At 27.2% G+C, this 24,801-nt stretch overlaps 1 protein-coding gene across 5 annotated transcripts; it reads right to left on the bottom strand.

The window, feature by feature from the left end:
• Positions 1–177: 177 nt before the first annotated feature.
• Positions 178–24,584, bottom strand: LOC114130274 (bromodomain-containing protein 3-like). 5 transcript variants are annotated; one of them, XM_027995214.2, is made up of 24 exons: positions 23,822–24,584; positions 21,434–21,488; positions 20,116–20,349; positions 18,708–18,902; positions 18,471–18,644; positions 17,790–18,095; positions 17,637–17,720; positions 17,464–17,565; positions 17,249–17,394; positions 17,029–17,182; positions 13,231–13,744; positions 13,010–13,168; positions 12,674–12,781; positions 12,314–12,439; positions 6,472–6,524; positions 6,293–6,395; positions 5,040–5,210; positions 4,598–4,900; positions 4,252–4,403; positions 3,584–3,721; positions 2,667–2,834; positions 2,461–2,588; positions 2,248–2,398; positions 178–1,434 (listed from the first exon to the last, which is right to left on the bottom strand). In XM_027995214.2, exons 1-24 carry the CDS (start codon positions 23,845–23,847, stop codon positions 1,363–1,365), a joined length of 3,822 nt encoding a protein of 1,273 aa, XP_027851015.2. In that variant the 5' UTR covers positions 23,848–24,584; the 3' UTR covers positions 178–1,362. The 5 variants fall into 5 exon arrangements, with proteins under 5 accessions (XP_027851015.2, XP_027851013.2, XP_027851016.2 ...); XM_027995212.2 differs by having other exon boundaries at positions 12,998–13,168; positions 23,822–24,582; XM_027995215.2 differs by lacking the exon at positions 23,822–24,584 and adding an exon at positions 22,961–23,348 and having other exon boundaries at positions 12,998–13,168.
• Positions 24,585–24,801: the final 217 nt, after the last annotated feature.

Raw genomic sequence — 24,801 nt, 5'->3', positions numbered from 1 at the left:
TCTTCATTTGTAGGTAAATTATGTGTTAATACTGTATATGTATATCCAATACATACAACACCAGATATAATTTCCAAAATAATGTAAAAAATAATAAAAAAAAAATTATACCTGTTAAGTGGCATATTTAATGCTAAAAAAGTGACACTAAAAATGTGGAAAATATCAACCACACAATTATGCAGAATGTAAAACACCTGTATTATATAATTATTCTCATATATCATAACAAATTATAATTAAGTTTCAAGTTATTATTAATATACTAAAAAATAAAAATAAAAATTGGCCAATTTGTATACACTTACAAAAGTCCACTTATGACCACTTGATATATCTTGAAAATAATAAATAAATGATTACAATAATAATAAAAAAAAAAAAAAAAGATAAAAACAACCTGTGTTATAGATTATTCTGTTATTTTAACTATGTTTAACAATCTTTACACACAAAACTTTGCATAATTATATATTAAAACTAAATTATTTATAATAAGTTTATATATTATATGTTTACATATATAATACAAATAATTTTTTTTTTTATTATTATAAATTATGCAAAAGTTATATTTAGTGAACTAAATTTAAGATAATACTGAATTCTAAGTTGCTAAGGGAGAAAGAAAAATGAATGAAATAATAAAAATTAGTTGATAATAAAATATTTTTTCAAATAATTGTAATATTTTATTTTTATTATTATTATTACTTTTTATTATTTTCTTTGACATACAACTATTTTTAGTATTATACAAGGTTCTGTACAAAATTATTGTTGATTTATGTACAATTTGATTAGGTACTTTAAATGTAATTATATGTACATGAACGAAAAATATAAATATGGTATTTAGGTAGCAAAATTATCAGCCAACAGGCACTGCATTCAAAATACTTGTATCAAAACAAAAATAATAATAATAAAATATGCAAAAATGTAATCCCTATACTTTTTATCTTAAATACGATTCTCAACACTTATAAGACATTTGAGCGCTTCGAACAAGTTGTTTGTTAAATATAGTTTACACAAAACAAATAAATAATATGTGTCAAGTCCAAATTGTCTTTACTACATTTTGGATTAATTATAGAGAAAAAAAACTATCAATATGTCAAGTCTAGAAAACAAATATTGATTAAAGTAAAATAATAAAATTTCTGTCTTCACAAAAAAAAATCTATAACATTATTCCAAATTTGAAATTCATTCATAAAATGAATTATTTACATGGAAGGCACACATTTACTCTTATTTACATACATATACATACTCTAAATACATAGGATGAACAGACAAATAGAAGTTCTAAAGATAATTTTTCTCAGTAAAATAAGTCATTAGTCATCGCAGTAATTAAGGTGCCAATGTTTGTTCGAATGCTGCCATAAGATCACTCTGGCGATTCATGTCAATCTGGTTCACCATCTAAAATAGAAAAATATTGTTTTACTTTACTTTATTAACTTATACAATACAACAAAAAACAAATAGCATTAATACATTTTTATTCAATGTTCTTAAACTTTTAGTGACAAATAAGTAAACTAGGTATTTAAATTTGAGAATGTAATTTAAATATTAAATAAAAAAAACGTTATTTAATTCCTATTTATAACAAAATACATTTATTGTCAACCATGGTTAAAAAATTGAAATTTATATACAAAAATATGTCTATTTTTAATCAACAAAAGGCATAATGACTGAAACTGTTCCCGTGATTTTTGATTTTGTTTTTTTTATTTTTACTATTTAATACCACGTTTATATATACCTAAAATATCAAGAAAGATATTGAATAACATTATAAGTTTATGCGAATATTTTTTTGTTCATGCTTTATACTTTGGATTCCAAACCAAAATATGTGATTGGTACCTATATTATTTTATATTTTGACATTTTAAAATTTTCACTTAAATATTATTTTGTATTCAAGTATTTAAGTGCATTTCTTAATCTCGGAGTGAGAGTTAATTTGGTATGACAAATCAAATTAAATAATAAATGCGTTTATAAGCACCCAACTCTCAAACTAACTCAATGTACATTAACTACTGCATATAAACATGGTATTTATAATTTTAAAATGACAGGCTAATAAAATTCATTAATAAAAAAAATGAATATATTAAAATTAGTTAATACACAAAATTAATTAATTTAACAAATATAAAATCTCAAAGATTTTATAAATGAAATATCCTAACTCTATGACAACAGAAAATAAAAACTTACAGCTTCTCGACGTCTCCTCTCTTGTTCCCGTAATCTCTGCCTTTCACGTCCCTCAGCAGCACGGTCTTGACTGGGACTTGAACTATCATCTGTATTGCTAGAAGCTTTCACTTCATCCAAACGGGACGATTGTTGCTCAGCAACAATTTTTCTATAAATCATAATTAAAGAATAAGATAATTTTCAAAATCATAAAAAAATAATACTATTTACCTAGCTTTTTCTAGAGCTTCTTCTTCTTCTTTTTCCCTCCTTTTTTCATTTTCAATACGAATACGTTCTTTTTCTGCTTGTTCTTTTTGATGACGCCTCATTTCTTGTTGTTCAATTAATGCACGTTGCTATAAAATATAAATAATTATAGTATTTTAGACGTTTAAAATTATATTTTACTTTTTCAATTTATATTTTTCTAATACCTTTTTCGCATTTTCCTTTGCTTGCTTTTTAAACTGCTGAAAAGAATCAGCTGTAGATGGTTTTATTGAAGCTCCAGCTACTTGTTGATTATTAGCATCTGTAGCAGCTTGTTGAGCTAATGAACTCCAAACACTCGTAGCAGCATTTACAACTCTTTGATCAGATAGCTATTTTAAAAAATAAAGGTAACTATTATAAAAATAATACTAAATTGTATAAAAATAAATAAAGACAAAATAAAGGGTATTTCATAATAGCTATTAAATATCTAATACATAGTCAAAATATTAATTAGTCAATACATTTTACATGAATTAAAAAAATTATTGTTCTGGCAATTTAAAGTAGCTAAAAAATATAATTTTCTACTTCTTTAATCTTTTTAAAGCATAATAAATTTTAAATTAGTCAACTAAGATTCTTATAAAATGTTCTGGTGTTTTTTTTTTTTATTATTATTCATTTGCAGAAAATTTAGAATACAATCAAAATATTAAAAATTGTATATTAATTTTAATTACTAATGCCATGCCATTATTTAATTAACTAATAGAATAAAAAATTTATAAAAATTTATTAAGATAGTTACTACCCTACGAGGTATATATATAATTCATTAATCATTAGTAATAATAACCTAAGTTAAAGTAATGAGCATACATGCATAATAAAAAAAAAATATCAAAGTAAAATAATAAATACTTTCATAAGCAAACATGAAATAAAATAATAAATTCAAAGCATAAAAAAAGCAAAAACTACTGAATAAAAATATACAAGATGCATATACAACTAATCTCTTTTGGAAAATGTGTGCATGCCTATTTATTACAAAACAAAATTATTCTACTATCAAATTCACCATACAGATTAAGTTTGCAAAAATAGCTCAGTAAGCAAAAAATGTGATAATTACATCTGCTGTGTCATAAGAAGGCCCAATATTAGGATCCCATGGGACAGGGAAAGAATGTAGATGGTGGTGGTGACGTAATGGTCCCATAAATGACGCTGGAACCTGAGGGGAGGAATCTAAATTGAACTGTGGAAATACCTGAACCCCAAAATAGTGTTAAGGTTAATAATGTGTTATTAATGTGTTATGTATTCAGAATATTGCTTTCAATTTACTGTTACTAATTAATCATTTATGTCATAACTATTTAACCATCACCTTTGTGTTATTTTAAGTAGCACAAAAATAAATCATGTGACAAAATTGTTAAGTTTTAATAAATAAAACAAATTAATAACCGACTATTATAACATAATTGTGTAATAAATGATTTTTAACAACAGTAAACTAAAATACCCTAAATACATACATGCCATATTCCAAATACATTAAACAATTTGACTGTATAGTAATAAATAAACTTATAAATAATATTAAAGTTTTAGAAACAAAAACGTAAATTTTATTAGTTTAAAATTAAAATTTATCATACATAAATACACATGAATGTCTTTAAAATACATTTTATTATTTATTTAGCAAACTTATATTATATTTAGTTTGTTTTATCTTATCCAAGTGCATAAGTGATATTATTTTTATCCAAACAACATATTTTCAAAAATTACCTGATTTGTATTTTGAATAATCGGAGTGATAGGCGGTGGACGAGGTTTACTATCTATCGGGGGTTGTACCATCAATGGTGGTGTAGCTGAATGATGAACAGCAGCTACAGAATTCATGACTGGTGCTATATCAACATGCTGAACTGAAAGTCCTAAAAAATACAGAATTAAGAATACTTATCCTTCATGAAACAATTTATTTATTATTAAATGTTCCTATTGTTAGAACAAATATAAATAAGACTATCCATTAATAATATTCATAAAATATAAAAAAATTGAATGATTAAAATAGGTTTATAATATTACATATTATAAGCTTAAAAATTAAACAAATTAATATTACCGTCATTAACAAGAGAGTTATGCATGTTAGATGTGGGTACAACTGTATGTGCAGCCTGTTTGTCAGGAACACGTAATGAATTATTATTGGTAGGCTGACTGCTAGGAGGTGTAAGAGGATCAAACACTGATGCAATTGATGAGAGTACTGTGTTCTCATTAGGTATCGTCCCTAGAGAAACAGTAGATTGTGTGGGGGTATTACTAACTCCAGGCTCTGTTTTAACTTCAACTTTAGGTTGTTGTAATAGAACTCCATTAGATGTTATATCTTGAGTTATTGATGAAGTATTCGAATCCCCATCTAAAATATTTAATTATGATGTTAATGTTATATAACTAAATAAAGAACAAATTAATATTAAGAATTAAATTCATTGAAAACCAATGAGTAAAAAAATTTGAACTAATGGTTCAAAAACAAATATTAGAAAATAAATTACTAGATATATTTCCATTTGTTGTAGGAAGACTTGGAGCTGTAGATACAACTGGTGTTGGTTTAGAGTGAATTGCAGGGTTGCCTTTTGAAGTGTTCATAGCCATTGGATTTGTCTTGGAAGTATTTATAGCCATTGGATTTGTTACTACTGGAGGTTTTTTAGGCGGAATATCTAAAAATTTAAAATAAGTTATAATTTATGATATTTAAATATTGGTTAAATAAGAGGCAACAGTTGAGTATCAAAGCTTAGTACTAGTATAAATTACAATCTTAATATTAAAAGCAACATTCAACATAAAAATAGTTCATGTAAAATATAAAGCATAGAGTATTATTTTAACAATATACATAAAAATAATTTTCACAATAATATATCAATAAAACTGATTAGTTATTATTGTTTAGGTACAAAAATTCAAATACAAATTTAAACACAAACACTTTCTTTATAAAAACAAAATAATGTAAAATATATTTAATTAATTAATTTTATTTGTTTTGCAGGAAAGTATATATTTTGTTACAGTGGCGTATTTAGGATTTTGTACAAGAGGGGGATGTACGTTGGAAAACATAATTTCCTCGACAGTGGGGGGAAGGTACACACTTACCAACATTATTTATCTTATGAGTAAAAAAAAGGACCAAGGGGGGGATCTATCCCCCCGTATCCCCCCCCCCATAAATACGCCACTGTTGTTTTAAAATTTATAACTAAATATATACTACTTATAAGTATAAAACATGCATAATAGATAATTTTAAGCCAAAGACCGAAAATATTTAAACATTTTTAATAAATAAGCTACATATTGATTATCAAGCAACTAAATAGATTGTGCTAATTATAATTTAAATTAAATATAATTAGCAAAAAGAAAGTATCTATTATATTAGATATTAGAATGTACACAAATGCTAATAGTGGCTAAGTTTGATTATACGGGTGTTAGGTAGAAATAAAATTAGGTATATTATCTCATATCTGGCAATATTATTAACACTGATAAAAATAAAAATTGCTAACACATTTTAATAAGAAATGTGGTTAATACAAAATAAAGAAAAACTGTCATAACCCAAGTATGACAGAGACACGTGCAATAATATTAAACATAAACATCTATAAGTATATGCAAAAATAAGAAGGAAACTCAGTAAATAGTGCAACCAACATCCAAAAAGAAAACATAATATAAAAAAAAAAAAAAGAGAGAGAATTAACTATCCCATAATAATAGAAATACTGACTCTGTTGAGCATTAACAACTGGTTTGTTGATCGAATTGACAGATGTCGAGTTTGGACCTGTTTGTTTCATAGTATTTGTCGATTTTTGGCATTCAGCTGATTTCTATAACAGACCAAAAATCGACAGTTGAAGAAACAAAATAAATGGAACAAACAAAAGAGAAAAGAATAATACTCACGTTTATCGACACGTCGTCGGACAAACGTTTCTTCTTTTTTTGCTTGTTGCCACCTTAAAAAATTAAAATACTTGGTATTTTTTCTTTTCTTTTTTGTTATAAATATTATGATTTATTATAATTGTGTTGTTAGAAATTCAAATGCAAATGACAACAAATTAGATTCTAATGACTTGGAGGACCTTTATGTCTAAAAAATAATTAATTAAAATTGATAACTTATTCATTAAAATAATGAATGAACAAATATAGATTTAAAGAGAAAACTTTTTTTGACAGTAAATAATAAAAAAAAAACGAACGTTTTTATTAATGAAAGAAGCAAATTTTACTTCATAATGTATTACTTTGAAAAATATATATATATAATTTATATATATATATATAAAGGCCATTCAAGCTGATTTAACATAATATTTTTATGACTGTACATATAAATATACATATACAGTACACATAAAAATGATATAACATATTATATACTTGAAAGTAAATAATATTCATCAATCATTAAAAATATTTAAAGGTAACATTTATCAAAAAAAAAAAAAAAATGTAGCCATTCGTTTAATAAATATAACATTGTTTTTATTATAATAATTTTTTTATAAAACCATCAAACTGTGTAAAGTATAAAATGCAATTAATAAATATAGTTTAAATTTGTCAATATTTATAAAAAATATATTGTACTACTAATAACTGACTACTTGACATTTTATAGTCAACTGAAAAATAATAAAATTGTTCATAACACTTTTCATTAGTATGAACTTTCAAACCTTTATTTTTATTTTAAATTTTAAACTGTAGAAATTAATTTGTAAAATTATCATCTACTAATATTTTTGTTATAAAAACTTTTGTAAAACATACTAATATCAAAATAAACAAGTAACAACATATAATATACATATGTAATAATATACACACATATATGTATTTATTTATACTATGAACCATTGTAAGGTAATAAAGATTGCAATAATATTCGACTGGATAAAACAGTCAAATTTTAAAACAATAAATAAATATTAATACCCTAATAAAAACTTAAAATATATTTATTGCCCAATTATTTGTTTATCATTATAAGATAATAAACCAGAGTGCAAATGTGAGCAAAAATTATAAATTAACAAATAAATTAAAAAATATATACATTTTATTATGTTTCTTTTGTATATTATTCAAGTATACAAAATTAATATTTTACAAGTGTACACAATGATTTTTCATGTCAATTTTTTTATACAAAATAAAAAAGATAAAAATTTAGTCAGTTTTGAACACATTTAGGTAGTTAAGCGTAAGAAAGTTAAGTAATGTGTTACTTAAAATTATAAATCTAATATGGCATCATAAATACAATAAAAAAATAATTTTAAAAAAAAGTACAAAAGAATAACATATGGACGGGCTTTAATTAAATTCAACTTACAAAATAATTGTCTTGAAAAAATATATAAAAGTTGATAGATAACTGTCTTTATGAGTACGGGACGAAGGCTAAGAGTGCAAACAATAAAAAAAATTACAATTGTCATACTAAATAAATCATTGAGAATGTGCATTGTTTGCAATCAATAAGGGGAACTACTAAAAAAACTGACATGTTACTTAAAATATGATAAAAAAAATTCACCATTATTAACTTAAAACAAATGCTCACATGTTCTGCACTCTAGCCTAATCCCTGAAATATTTTAATTTAAAATAGATCTCCAAAAATCTAGCCTTCTGGTTTTTTCAACCCTTTATCGGTTATTGCATCACCTACAAGAGACAAACAAAAATTGTTGATTTTGAAAATTTAATCTACTTAAGTTTTAAAAACACATCACTAAGGTTCATTTTCAGTACAATCACCAAATATCACATACATACACTACTCAATACAAATTAAAGAACAATTATTTACTTAATGGCCATTAATACTTGACAACTTATGCGAGCATAAACAATAAATTTAAAAAAGTGACATAAAAATACTAAAATAAAAATATGAAAGACATTTTTTTATTCTTGCTATAATAAAAATTATTGATTGAACAAAAAGCAGGATTTAAAAAACTGAGATACAGGAATAAAAGGTTTTAATATATAAATAGTTACATTTAAATTTAGTATAAAAGTTAAGTAATTGTCTTACCAAAAAACTTATTTTGTTGAACAGATATTTTTTAGTTTCTTTCTAGTTTTATATAGAATTTTCTCAATATAAAAACAAATAATTTTTAAGAACAAACCTTAATATACAATCTAAGGAATATAGAATGATATACACTACATATAGAACTATTTAAATACCCAGAAAGTTTTTCAAAAGAAAAACAATATAAATATTTAAATATATTAAACTTAAATTCAATTCTCCTTTCAAAAATACTAAGATAGAAAAATAATATGATTATTGATTATGAAGACACTCTAGAGCAATTAAATATCAATAAAAAATTTAATTAATAATAGTTTTGAATCTTAAACTAAAATTAAATATCATAGCATTAGGTATCACGAAAAGTAAATTAGAATAAATAATTGTTTTATACACCCATAGGCTTTGAGTGGAGAAAATTCTATATTAGATATAACCTTAGATTATATACTATGAATGGAGCCACGGCATATTTTTTTGTTGCTGATATTAACGACGATTTTCTTGATTAAGCACTTGATACACGTATGTGCGATGTTACTTATCGCGTATTTATTCAAAAAACTGCATTCTCCCTGGGAACTCATGAGTGATAACCACAATATATACGCGACGAGTATAGATGCACATATGCAGATCTCGAAAGAAACTGGTTGCTAATATCAACAACAAAATTTTGTATAGATACAATACGCCATGGCTCTATCCATAGTATATGATCTAAGGATATAACATCCCCAAAATTAATATAATGATAAAATTCACTAACATAAAAAACAATATACATATTAAAAACTCAGCAAAGTTTTTAACCGCTGATAAAAACTATAACTATCACAACACAGTAACAATATTTAAAATTCATGAAACAATTATAAAATATAAACATTTAACTTAATATAATTACTAATACAAAAAGCTATATGACCATTTCACTATTCTTCTTAATTTATGATTATTTCAGTAACAACAATTTCGAACAAGTCAGAAAATTATTAAATTATTTATTAAATAAATTAGATTGTAATTTAATTATTAATTAATTATTTATTATTAAATTATATGATAAATATAGGAATAGAATATTCAAAAAATATGAATTGTATTTATAATTGAATATTTTATTTAAAATACTTTATCGAAATATGTCAAAAAATAGTAGTAAAATATTTACTTATACCTATTTCAGTATTAATTGAGAAAAAAATGCTTTATTTATAACTATATAAACAATAATCGAGTCATCTAAAATTATACTTTGAAAATGTAAAAAAAAATCAAGTTGAATCAAAATTACAAACAGAAAAACATATAAATAACATTTTTGTTTTTTTTTTTTTTAAACAGAACTATTAAAAATATTTTTTAATAACTTGAAATTGAATAACTTAAATGATAGACACGAGCACATCAAATTTACTTTAATACAGCTTTTAAATATTCAAAGAAAATACTTGTTTAAAGCAATAAAATAACAATAAGATTAATTTTTTAAAACTTAAAATGATTTATAATTTGTTATAATTATTTAAATCAAAAATATATTTAAAAAAATAGTGGTCACTATTTTGGGTAATAACATATTGAGTTAATAAAAAACGAAAAACAATTATAGTATATTTTAAATGTCATGTACTATTAAAAAAATATTTTTTAATATATAAATTTTTTTTAAATATTTTTTGTTTTCTGAATTTTGAACATTTAATTGTTCAAAATTCAAAACACAAAAAATGAAAAGACAGCATATTTTAAAATCAAAATCTGTTATGTTTTGTAATGAGATAGTCTCCTGTCATGTGCAGACTGTGCAGTGAATTTTAATAAGTGACAATGCTGAATAACAGTGGTATATTATATGTATATATATAATATATATTATTTATATTATTAACAGTGAAGCTCTTAGTATCAGCTTCCGCCATTTTAGTGGTAGGCAAAACATTACATTTTCTATACAAAATGTATTAGAAATAACATCGTTTTTAATGGTAAAATAAAGTAATAAATGAAAAATGATTTGTATAATTTTTTTTTTTTTTTTAACAACAAGTAAATACATCATAAAATACAATACAACATAATTATTATTTACCATATAATGCCAACCACAAGACCAGGCTTCAACTGATGGCAGGAGTTCGCTATCTAGTTCTATATAGAAATCTGTGGTTATAAGTCAGTTATAACAGTTTGAATTTTACTTTACTTTATTTTACTTATTTTAGTCTAAATTTTCAAATTCATCGATAATTTTCATACTGCCCGTGAGTTTTTTTTATTAAATTTGAACACAAATATATGTTGTTAGTGACAAAAAAAACAGTATTCAGAAAAGCCTCCTAGACTTAAGGACCTAATGCAGAAAGATTAATTGCAGTCTCGTATTTGTGCCACTGCTAAATAAATAAAATGGTAGGTGAGTGGACAATGATTTATCAATGAACATTATTTTACGCAATTTGCAACATGCAATAATATATAGTTACAGGCAATATACAACCATTGACTAAAAATACACCAAATTTAATCTTTTCCGTCCTTAACAATTTTATCATTAATACATAAGAGAATAAATTTGATAAAAAAAAAAAGAATCACTAAATAAAAATTAAAACCTAGACATAAAATAAAACTATTGGAATTTCCAGTAAAAAAAATTTGTCTACAGAAATAAAAATTAATACTTCACTCAAAATCTAAAATACTTATGAGATATTAGATATTAAGATGAAAACTTACAATGTTAGCTATTGTTTAATATTATTTTGAAATATATTACTACAGATTAAAAAAAGTTGTTACATCACATCAGATAGGAAGCACTGAACTAGCATATTATTTTTTATAGCAGCTTAAAATTATTAATTCCAATTAAATTATACACAATTTAGAATTAATATTAAATATTAATAATAAAATAATTAAATATTTAATATTAATTTAGTCTAACATATATGGAATATATGATATTCCATACCAGTAAATTGTATGCATTAAGTATGTATAATTGATATTAAAATTGTGACTATCACAAAAACATTTTATCATTTATAATACCAGAATTCTAAACAAGTAAATCGTAAATCTTTACTAGACACCCTATGTTTTCAGTTTAAATCAATGAATTTACTAAACATTAACAAATTTTAACCTTAAACAATTTAACATATTTTCCTTAAATTATTCTTATTTTCTCATAAAAAGGAATGTACAACTTGTCTACAAATTACACACTGATACACTTTGTCTTTATTTATAAGACCACCTAATACTTATATAAAACATTTTGAGTCTGGTTTGTTTACCAGAGAAAACCATAAATAGTAAAATAGATTTGTGAGCATATTATTACACATGAATGATGAATATAAAATAACATAAACATGTTCATTCAAAATAAAAATGTATATAAATAACAAATACTAAAACCAGATAATAATAACATATAATACAAATATTGTAATAAGGACAAATCAAACATAAAGTGTGCTCGACATAAAGCTATCAAATACTGAAGTAAATTTAAGCAAAAGAGTATAGCGACACTATTTTAATAACCAAATCCTTGATTATTATAATGATTCAAACGTTTATTGAAAAATTATGATGAATCTTTTAAGTCACAAAATATGTTTAACGCTTATATTTTAAGAACTTATCAATCACATTAAAATCACTTACCATGTTCAGAATCACTTGAATCACTAGACGATGTTGAATAACTGGAAGAACTTGAATCAGAGTCAGAACTACTTGAACTAGATGCAGATAATCGAGATGGACCACTAATTTCCGTAGCTTTAGCATCTATAAAATTAGTAAAAAATTAGTAAGTATACTATGTACACATTTACACATTATAAATTATTGTGAAGTAAATTTATGAGTTACAAAAATAGTATTTTCATACAATTCTTATAAAATCTATGACAATATTATAATATTAATTTAATATCAGTTTGCGTATCACAGTACATCAAGACCAAATAATATATGCACACAAATAACTTACATATAATAAAAATGGATCAAATAAATTACCTTTCTTGCCTTTTTTAGTTGACAGTTGCCCGCTAACGTCTAATCGCTTGTCTATCTCGTGTTTTTTTTCTCCGAGTTCTTCTTTAGGTTTTCCAGAAACTTTTTTATCTATAAATGTAAGACATTGATAAAACAATAGATTATACAAATTTAAGTTAGTCTTTATTTTGCTACCAGTTTTAAAATAATATAGAATGCTTTCGTTTTTATCACATTATGTACATAAATTAGCAAGTGAAAAATAAATACATTCCATGAAAAAAAAAATTAAAAAAGGCAAACAAGTAAAGATAAAAGAAGAACCAGGCCAAAACCAAAACTTACTGGTGATCTTACGTGGTTTTTTTCTCAGGCATGAAGCCACATAAGACTCAAGTTCCCGTAATGTTGATGGTTTCAGGGTTTCAAAATCAATTTCAATTTCATCTGGATTAGAGTCTCTGAGTGATGGTTCACGAGATTGAATAATATGTACTACTCGACCAAGTTTATCACCTATGAATCAATTTTTATACAAGATATTAATATGAAACAAGTAAATTTCATTTAATAAATACCTGGTAATTTATTGATATCTAAGCTCAACTGACGTTTTTCATCATAAGACATAGGCTTAGCATTGTCTTCATCTTCTGAGTCAAAAGCTGGAGCACTTACAGAATTCTTTTTCTTGGGATTATTTGCTCTAGAATTAACTCTAGGACGCTTTGGTTGAGCCGGAGCTTTAGCAGGACCTCTGGTACCGGCACCTTTACCTTTAGCCCCTTTGGTCGTTTGACCAGCTGAAGCATTTGTCATAGGATGGCGCAATTGCTGAGCTGCTGATTTAGCATTCATAGATGGCTCAATTGGTAACATTTTAATATCGTTGGTAATGGTAGAGTTGGCCATAATATTCATTGGCGTACTATTGAGAGCAACAGCTAATGGAGGTTTAGACGCAGATGAAGTTAATTTTTCATTGGTTGAATGTTTCTTCTTTTTAGAACTATTCATACTATTCTTTTTTTGTTTTTTCTTTCTTGCGCTTTCTTCAACTAACCTTTTCATTTGATCTTGTAGAGCATTTAACTAAAATAATATTTAATTACAAAATTAATTATTTAAATTATCAAATTTAATTTTCATCAGTCACTTATAAATAAATATTTTTCAATTTCAGTATCTAAATATTTATCATTATAAATAACCAAAAATTAGCTTATCACACATAAAACATGCATAATAAACATAAAAAATGGTGTATCAAATGACGCACATGAATAAAAGAACTCATCATATTTCTTAAGTAAAATTAATAGGAATTAACCAACCCATAAACCTAATATAAATTTAATGTGTTCCAAATATAATTCTTTTTATTTTAAATAAAATTTTTTTTTTCTAACCTTAAAATTATTAATAGTTCTAAATAATATATAAATAAGTAATTATTCTATGCCTAGAAACAATACTTCAGAAACTATCATTCACATCATAACAAATATCTATGAACAAGTTCAACTAACATAAAACATGTATTGAACTATTCCATAGCTAATCAAATGACGCACATGAAAATCATCATTTTTTAGTTTACTTAATAAAATAGTAAAAAACTAGATGAAAGAATCAGATTAAAAACTCATATCATTTTGTGACACCAAAAATATATTCAATTAACATAAAACATGCAAAGTCAAATATATTAATGGTAAATCAAATGACGCACATGAATAAAATTATCATCATAAAAGAAAAACTTATTATATTTAAATTATGAACTAATATTGCATACTAAACAATCTCATTTTTAAATTCATTACAATAATTTATTTATTTATTTAGAATATTTTATTTTAAAATTAAACTAATTTTGTTCATAGTAGATAAATATTACAAATTAAAAAAAAAATGTAATATTAGTTAGTAATTAATCAGAATCCATAAATTTTATCATATTAAATAACCATCAACCAGATCAACTAACATAGAACATGCATAATTGATCTTAGTATAAATGGTGATCAAATGACGCACATGAGTATATTTCATCATAAAATCTATATATCCCAAATATAATAATATATCAATATTGTAATATAAAGAAAACTAGTGCATTAACTATTTATAAATAAATATTTCGGTACATTCAAATTGAGATCCAAAAAGAGAAATTTATAATGTATTAGTTGAGTCTCAAGTTATAGAATAATTTATGTGAATTGATACCAAACTTTAAAAATGAAAAAAATATTTTTATTTATACTTGCATTTATAATTAAAGTGTAGTTTGATTTGTAAAATACATATTACAAATTAAAATAAAATGTAATATTAGTTTGTAATTATTCAGAATCCACAAATTTTATCATAATAAATAACCATCAACCAGATCAACTAACATAGAACATGCATAATTGATCTTAGTATAAATGGTGATCAAATGACGCACATGAGTATATTTCATCATAAAATCTAAATATCCCAAATATAATAATGTATCAATATTGTAATATATAAAACTAGTGCATTAGTTATTTATAAATGAATATTTCGGTACATTCAAATTGAGATCCAAAAAGAGAAATTTATTAAAATGTACTAGTTGAGTCCCAAGTTGTATAATAATTTATGTGAAGTGACTTCAGATTTTTAAAATGAAAAAAAAACAACATTTTTATTTACAATAAAAGTGTATTTTGATTTGAAATTAAAGTGATGGTTAATTTAATACTCAAAGATTATTGAACTTGCTCATCCTGATTTTAACATTTTTGAATGCGAGTATGGGCTATACTACATTTATCTATGAACGACATTTAAAAAACTATACACACTTCATATTGTTAAATAACAATAATAAATATATGTATATAGTGTAAGGTAAAATAATTTCACTGCATTAAGAATTATTCCCAACATTTTTAAAAATCATACTTAAATTTGGGTTCTGAAAAAAAAAGATAACAATTGAGTTCCAGAGAAAAAAACAGACTATCATAATTATTAAGCCCTCCATAAAGATACAAAGTTTGAGTATAACTTTACTGTTCTAATAAAAAACATTTTCTTTCTCATTTATGTCTTAAAAATATGGTTAAGACTAAAGAACATAGCCCTAAATATACACAAAAAACAATTCTTTAATCCTGTGTTTCTTAAACTTTTTATCCATGAAACCCTTTTTGATGTCCACTTTTATCGGGAATCCCTACGTTTTTTTTTTAAATTTTAGCTATTTTTACTTAGTTTTCAACATTAATTATGTAACAATTATTACAGTTTGATAATTAGAACTCCTACTCTACTTCAAAAATATTAATACATTAAACATTTTTTCCCCGTTAGCACCTACTAATGTTTAGTTAGATTTTTAAAAGTGATTTTCTTAAAAATTTTGAAAAAAGCACTAAGTTTCATAAAACCCTGAAGTAATCTTTGCGGAACACCCCAGAGTTCTGTGGAACACAGTTTAAGAAACGCTGCTTTTATCAATCAAAGAACACACATTATTTCTAATACTACTTGTTTAATTTTTAAATATGAAATTAAAAAAGAATGTTGTCATTTAAAAAAAAAATTGTTCCATTTGAACTGGAAATCATTGTATAAAAAATATAAATAAAATTTTAATAGATATTGAAATAATGTGTTCTATAATTAATAAAACAATTACTTTATGTATATACATATATAGGTTTATGTTCTTTACTATATTATATTTACATAGGTGAATGAGAGTAAAATTTTTTTTAATGAATCAGTTATAATTAATACTTATACATCTATATGGAGGACTTAATTATAATGATAGTTTTCTTTTTCTCTGGGATTCAATCCTTATTACTATATTTATTAAATTTTGAGCGGCTCGTGTAAATGAATGCCATACGTCTGAAATGTTACTCCATAATGTACAGTGTTATGATTTTAAGAAAATGCAAAATACAATTACACGTTTTTCTAAAAATCATTTTACTGTGACTTAGGCATAAATCATATATTATAATATTATTATATTATATATTTAAATATATTATATTATACCCAAAAAATTTAATTTTAGTTTATGGATAAATAACCTAACCTAGTGTCCTAGTTTCTAAGCGATAACACATGTTCATAAATTACTATAATAAAAAGTGCAAAACTATTTTTCAACAATTAAATATAAATAAGAAACAAATTTTAACAAAATTAAGTAAAACATGAAAAGTTTAACAGTCTAATTTTTAATCAAACCAGACAAAGTTAATCAGAATACTTCTTTTGATTTATTAAAAACATACAAAATAATAAATTAATATCCCATTTAATATGTAGTGTAAACTGTAAAGAATATATTATGAATTATACAAATTATTTGAACTTACCTTTTCTTGGAATTCTTGAATTTTTCTTGAATTTTCTAAATCTTCAGAATCATCAGAATCACTAAATGAGCCAGAACTTCCTTCTGAACTACTTTCATCTTCAGGTTCCATTTTCATTTCTATTAAAGGTGGATCTGGTGGTACTTTTGACATTCTTTAAATGATAAAATAAATTTTATTAAATACAATGATAATATTCAGGTGTTTATAAAGAACTTACTTAGCTTCAAATACAGCTTGTAGTTTTTTTGCCATTGCTACTACATCATGATCTTTAGGATTATACTTATAACAATTGGAAAATATTAAATTAACATCAGCTGCAAAATCTTTTGAATTTTTGTATTCTCTGTTGTCTAATTTGGTCTGAAATCAAGAGAAATTTTATATGATATTTAATTAAATATTTACCTGAATCTTTTGCATTTTAATTACCTTTACTGTTCCCAGGTCCATAGGCTTCTTAATAATGTCATGATAATCATGCAAGCCCAACCAAGCAGCATCAACTGGCTTGTAGAACGGCCATGCATATGCCTATAAAACCAGATTAGACATCAATCAGGTATTCTTTAAAATCCCATTTGTAACAAGCCTTAGGGTATTACCGCATGTTTTTTGGTAAACAATTCTTTAAGCACTTCAGTACAACCCTTCAATGCCTCAGTCAATTTTTCTTTGGTTTTTCCGTCCTAAGATAATTATATAATATTTTTAATTATAATACTTAGAACTTCTTTTAAATTACAAAAAAAAATTACTGATATTGCGCCGGATCCAGTAGGTAAAGTTGTGTTTTGAGAGTATAAAATTCCTTCATCGGGCACTCTTGGTTTTTTTATTTGTCGACCAGATTCTCTACGAATAGATGATTGTAAAGGTTGAACAGGAGTTGTTGCTGTAGCCATTGGGCCAGGATAAACGGTGGAGTCAATTGAATTGATGGGACTAGGATCTGCTTTTCTTTTAACTCCTTTTTTCAGTTTACCGCCAGTTAATGAATTAGCTGCTCCTAAAGGCATGTTTACTGGTTGTGCTACATAATCACTCGTTGTTGGAGCTAAAATCTTAAAATTAAAAAAAAAAAAAAAACGCTTATAATATTTTAATAAAAACTAGAACCCATAACTAAAACTTATAGTATTTTTTTAGCATTCAACATATATTATTGATACAAACTGAAATGAATTAATATAAAAAAAAACTTTTAATACATATTTAAAAGAAAATATTAAGTCTTTCATTTTTTAAATAATTTATTAAGTTAATAGTTTTTATAATTATTAATAATAATAATAATAGGTGCTAATTATTAAGATTAATAGTTAAACAAAATATTTTTATTGCATGTTTAAGTATTCCAAGTATATTTTTTGTTTTCTTTATACTGCATACAAAATATTATTTAAGCTAGATAGCCGAGTATTGTTCATTTAACATACTTGAGGTGGTAGAGAATTATGCTGGGAATGAGGAGTGGTACCCATAGCAGTTGAACCAGGAGCTACAGCTATTGGTTGGTTGTGACTGGGAGGAGGTTTCTGAGTAATTGAATGATTTTTCACAGCTGGTTTATGTTGGGGCAATACAGTTTCTTCTTTTACCATTTGACCCATCTATAAAAACAAATTAAATTCATATATTGTTTTATAATAAACAGTTATAATAATTATCCTCACCTTGGCAAGAAATATTTTTTCCAAAGTTTGAGCCATGAGAACTACATCTTCTCCGGGTTTATTGTATGTATAACAATTGTTAAACATTGCATTAATATCTTCTATGCATTCATCAGCACACCAATAGTAGTTATTTTCTAAACGCTTTTTTACAGTACCTAAATCCATTGGTGTTTTGATTACTTTATGGTAGTCCTACAAAAAATCAATAATACAATATTATAGGTAACAATAAGTATGTGTAATGTAGACAAGATGATTTACTATGAAACTATACAAATATTCAAGCCTAAATAAGTAGAGGTACATGAATGCAGTTTAAAAGATCTCGTAATATCTACACCTATTATGTTTATAAAGTTGCATCATAATACCTTTACATTAGGAAAACCAAATATTACAAATAAATCAAAATGTATTTTTTTATGACATTTCTAAATGTCTACTTAACTTATTCTGATAATTTTTATAAAGTTGATAAAACTATAATATAGATACACAATAAGAGCATAACAAGTCAAAAAGAACAAACAACTTCCACTATCATGCTACTTGCCCTTAGACAATAGTTAAAAGAAATAATTAGAAGCTAGATGTGAAGAATTAACACTTAACTTTACCTTTAAGTCATACTCTTAATATGCGACAAGTATAAAAACATGACATAATCAGCATTTTAACCCTAGAGCAAATGCTTCACGGTCAAAAAAGGCTTGTCTTTTAAGAATTTTGTTCATTGCTTTAAAAATATGTATTACTAATCTAACTCAACCTAGGTAGGTACCTTCTAATTAGGTGATAAACTAAAGTTAGATACAACTACCAATTGAATACAATTTGATGTCTGTTCTACAGAAGGGGGTTCATTAATATCCTTAGCTTTAAGTTTAAAAATAGGTTATTTATAGTCTAATAATTAAGTTAATAACAGAAAATATAGATTTTAAAACACAAATTATGTATACTGTACGTTTGTAAGATAAAGACAAGATCTATACCAGTGATTCCCAATATGGGCACTACTGTCCCCTCATGAGAATTTTTAATTTTAAAGGGGCGTTTTTCTGAGGGAGGCGCCAAGGGGAGCGCTCATCTATCATTTACGTTTTCATTAATCATATTATTAATAGGTATTTAAATATAAAATTAACTAAATTGTAGCATTATTTTTTTCTTTAATTAAACAGTTTATAAAAAACTAAAATGTTAATGTTTTGAAAAAATTGAGTAGGGGAAGGGGGTGGTACGAGATTTTTAAAATCTAAAAGGGGCGTTGATAAAAAAAGGTTGGGAAACACTGATATATACAAATAATAATATAAGATCTTATATCTTTTAATAGTTTTAACTTTATAAAATATTACAAGAGAGTATCATGTAGTAGATTATAATAAAAAATGGAACTTACAGGTAAATTGAGTTTGGAGGCATCAACTGGCTGATAGAACGGCCATGCATGTTGATGTTTCCAAAGAGCCTTCATCACAGTCTTTTGAAGGAAATTTAGTTTGTTAGTGAGTCGGCCAGGTCGATTTGGTGGAGGTACAACTGGTGGTTGAACAATACCATTCACCGGCTCAATATATGGCTCAATTCGTGGTGGCGGAACCTCTCCACCGTCAGGCTTTGCATTTGCAGTATCCTGATTTTAATAGTAAAATTTAATTAATAAAGAACAAATAAGTAATATGAATTACTTGTATATGTACTTTTATGTACAGTTAAAAGAATAACTGCAAAATTTATGTTTATATAATTATTATTATTTACATTTTAAAAAATCTTATCATTTCTATGAGGTTTTTGTTTTTATTTTTAAATGTATTTGTAAATTTAATCCTATAAAAAAAATCAAATGAATCCTTAAATTTTTTAAATCTAAAATTTATGTTTTCTTCCATTTTTCATCAATTAGGTATATATTACATAGATTGATTTTTTTAGTTTCTTTGATTTTTCTTCACTATCTTTAATAAAAAGTTTCAGAATTATAATAACAGTAATTGAAACATTTAAAACGAAAACATTTTTATTAATAGAAAAAATTAAATAGTTTCTTTCGATAGTACTCAACATGAACCAACATTTCAAATTTTGATTAATTTTGTTCATCAAATGTATATTATATACCAGGGGCGGCCAAACAGTCGATAACGGACAATTTCAAAGTCGATCTGTTAGAATTTATTTTTTAGGGCCACATGCCTATGTGTTTCTTAATTATAGTTGTTCAATAATAAAAAAAAATTTCTATTGAAGTCGATCTTCAAAGGTAAAGTATATTCTTAGTAGATCGTGACCGAAAAATGTTTGGACACCTCTGTTATATACCACTTATACATTGAATATACACAACTCGATAAAAATATAAATTACAAAATATACAAGTGTGTAACATAGGTAATTCTTCACTCAATAGTTAATATTTAGTTATATTAGTTTTAATATTAGAATGAATTAACCTATTATGATATACCTAACTACATAAGTTTATATAAATGGTCATAACACACTTTTAAGGCAGAATTATAGCAAAAAAGAGGTAAGACTTAAAAACTGACAAAAGATAAAATATTTAATGTAAGGTTTCAGGAAAAATTAATTCATTTTAATATTAAAGTTAACAAAGCTAAATATGAACTGCTGAGCGTAAATTTGCTATGTTATGCACTTGTAAGATAAAAGATTAAATGTGGGTATAGAGTTCTTAAGTTAAGTATACTTACTGTCGGCACACCACTGTTTTGAGATGAAACTGGCACCTGCTGCATATTGAACCCACTGAAATAATGCAGTTGTATAAATTAATAATAATTATTACATAAAATATGAAGCGCTTGAAAAGATTTATCAATTACATTTCAATTTTGTAAGAAATAATTAACATACTATTTGACTTAAGATTTTCTGAATAATTTATCTCCGAAGTATATTTCTGTGGTATTAAATACAATTTAAATTATTCAAATAAGATAATACTATTCAGACTCAAGCTAATGCATTTGAATAAAATATTATTAGAACATTGACTTTTATTTATTATCAGATCAATTAGCCTAAAAATACTTACTAGGTAACATATTTCAGATTATGTTCCAACCAATTTAAATTTAAGATTTATTTCGGTATTAAGATATATATGTACACAGCTGATACTTATCTAATCAAGCATGATACATAAATATAGAAAGCAGTTTACCAGATAGACAATAGCATTCTTATAAAAAGTTAAGCAACCATAGAATATAATACCCGATAATATCCAATATTTCATCCAAATTCATAAAAAAAGAATATATTCTTATATTTTCAAATTATCATGTACTTCATTCATCTAAACCAAAAAACAAATCCCTTTTTTTGAAATTATATGTGTACCCACAACGGTTTGAATGTGATTAACATATATGGGGGGATACCTGATATAATCCTACACATCATCTTAAAAGAGAAAAAATCAAACTGAAAACATTACATTCAATATCGGCACCTAATTTCAAAACATACAAACACACTCAATTATATTGATGTAGGTCATCCTAAAAATAAAGAGTTTAGCCATCTAACACTAATTAATAAAACTATTAAAACATTGCATGTCACGGGTTTTAACAAAAATTATTTGGTTTTCTTTGAAGACAAGAATAGCCATAAGATATTTTTAATAGAACTTATAGACTTTTGATAATCATTTAAAATTATATACATAAAAAAAAAAAACAATAAACTTCCATACATCATATAAAAACTTGTACGGACAAATAACGCAGAAATGAATAATATGAATTAGTTATCGACATACAAAAACGTTGACTTACTAATGTTTGCAACTGAAGAAACAAAGAAGCTCGACAACCTATGACAACAACAACTACTTACATCTCACGTGATGAACGGACAATGCAACCGAACAACAACACCACGTATACCGACCGTAACGATCAGCGTCCAAACCTTGGCGGATGGATGCATCAACACTGGCCGAGACTGTCTACATTCGAGACCGATCCTAACGACGGACAGAGCGTAAGAGGGTCAACGAAAACGGCCAAAACGGGTGTGGGAAGGTATGATTTGAAAATGGAAAACCCAAAACGGGGGGCAAATCGAAAACGACTGTAACCGTCACCTACGACACGGGGACGACGGGGCTCGGGGTCGTCGGGACACCGTCGTCGTCGTCGGTGCGGTTACCCCAAACAAACAACGCGCGTCGGGGACAACAACAAAAAACGAAAAAACACGGGGGATACCTGTTTGATGGGGCAAACGAACGAGTGGCGCGTCGGCGGCTTTGCTGGTGCGGCTACAGTGGAGGCGAGTCAGAGCATTGATGTGACGTCGACGGGCGCGCACCGGACTTAGGCGCGAAAATTGATCAGAGAACACTGGAACGGCGCGACGGCGACGTTTACCGCGAACAAAACACGCGCGTACGGAACGCTTACACCCATGCGTGTCCGTTATACGAAATAATTAATAATACAACGTTATAACATAATATCCATACATCATAATATAATATAATAATATTATAGTATAGTATTTTTATATTTTATAAAATTATTATTATTATTTGTTTTGTAATATTTTATTAATAACCGCCGCGACCAGTAACTGGACGGCGGCCGCGACATGTACGTGGTGCGCGCCGCTTGTGTGTGGCTCGCGTTGCCGCGCTTGTGAATGCGTGTGTGCGTGCGAGACTTGTGCGTGTGTGTGTGTGTACGCGCGCGCTTTTACGTGTACATAACGTACGTGTATGAGCGCGCGCGCGTGTGTGTGTGAGTGTGAATGTGTGCGTAAGCCGCCAATACACACGGTAAGCGTTATTTTACGGTTTTGGCGCTTACGCCGACATCAACATGGCGGGTTCCCCCGCGCCCGCTCCCCCCGACAAAAAGACGACGGCGGTTCCCCGGGGGGGTACCGGACACGGAATTTTTTATTTTTTCTTTCGACGAACGTGAAAAAACGCGCGACGTATACCTACCTACCTACCTACCTATACGGCTCTATCCGAGTACCTAGCTCGATTTTGCGAAAAGCTCGCCAGTCTCTAAGCGCGCGCGCGCGTTTTAAACGGGCGCCTAGCACCTGACGGATAAACGTACCTGTCGACTGTGGCTGAAACATACATAAACGGTACGCTGGAGCTAATAACGTGAACAACGGCGGCGACAGGACGTGATGGTGGCGTATCGCGCGACGAACGACTTCCCGGCGGCGTCGAGGTGGTAACCCGACGGCTCGACCACCATTATTATCGTTGAACGTGTATTTATGTCGCTGACGTCGTCGTCGTCGTCGTTGTCGTCGCCGTTACTATTACTATTATTGTTATTGTTATTGTTATTATTATTACTGCGGTCTGCGACGGCTACGGCTGCGGCTGCGGTGGCGGCGGCGGCGGTAACACGGCGCGCACTCGTCGGTCGCACGTCGACGTATTTCCCGTGTGGTTGATGGCACGCGCGCACGGGCGAAAACACCTATTCCCGCTAATTCGGCACTACGCGGTCATTTCTCGAATGCCCACTACGGTCCCGGCGCATCGGCTGTAAATTAATTTCCGTACCAAAAACGGAGAAACTCGCATATACGACCATTAATGCCCGAAAACTACCGACTAGCGGGCGGGACGGGGTGGTGTATTAGGATGCAACGTCCCCATTGGCCGAGCCGGGTCACGTGACGCGCATCATTACGATTCCGATCGATTTTCCGAGAGCTAAATCTCTTCGATTCCACCGATCTTTCTTGGGCTTGGACGCTCAGCCGTCGCTTTCGACCGTTTGCGAACCAAGCCCACAGCGTTTTTCCGCTTACGGATAGTGTCCGCGTTTATGCGGCGACAACCGTTCGGCCGGAATGCTATAGCGTTTGCGGTGGAGAAAGGGCACCGACGCTCGTTTTTCGCCCCGTCCGTCAGCGAGACGACGGACAAACGTTCATGGAGCAAACGCGACACGTCAACAGTGGTCCCATTGTTTTGACTCACCAGTGCCGCCAACCGCGTGACCCTGATATTTAACGTATTTTTCCTATCATCGACATTTGTGATTCGTCGTCACAATCGTTAATCAGATACTAC

The sequence above is a fragment of the Aphis gossypii genome, chromosome 3 (assembly GCF_020184175.1).
Source record: "Aphis gossypii isolate Hap1 chromosome 3, ASM2018417v2, whole genome shotgun sequence".
In the NCBI taxonomy this organism is placed as follows: Eukaryota; Metazoa; Arthropoda; class Insecta; order Hemiptera; family Aphididae; genus Aphis; species Aphis gossypii.
The sequence above is the reverse complement of the archived record's forward strand: the minus strand, read 5'-3'. Positions and strand labels throughout refer to the sequence as shown.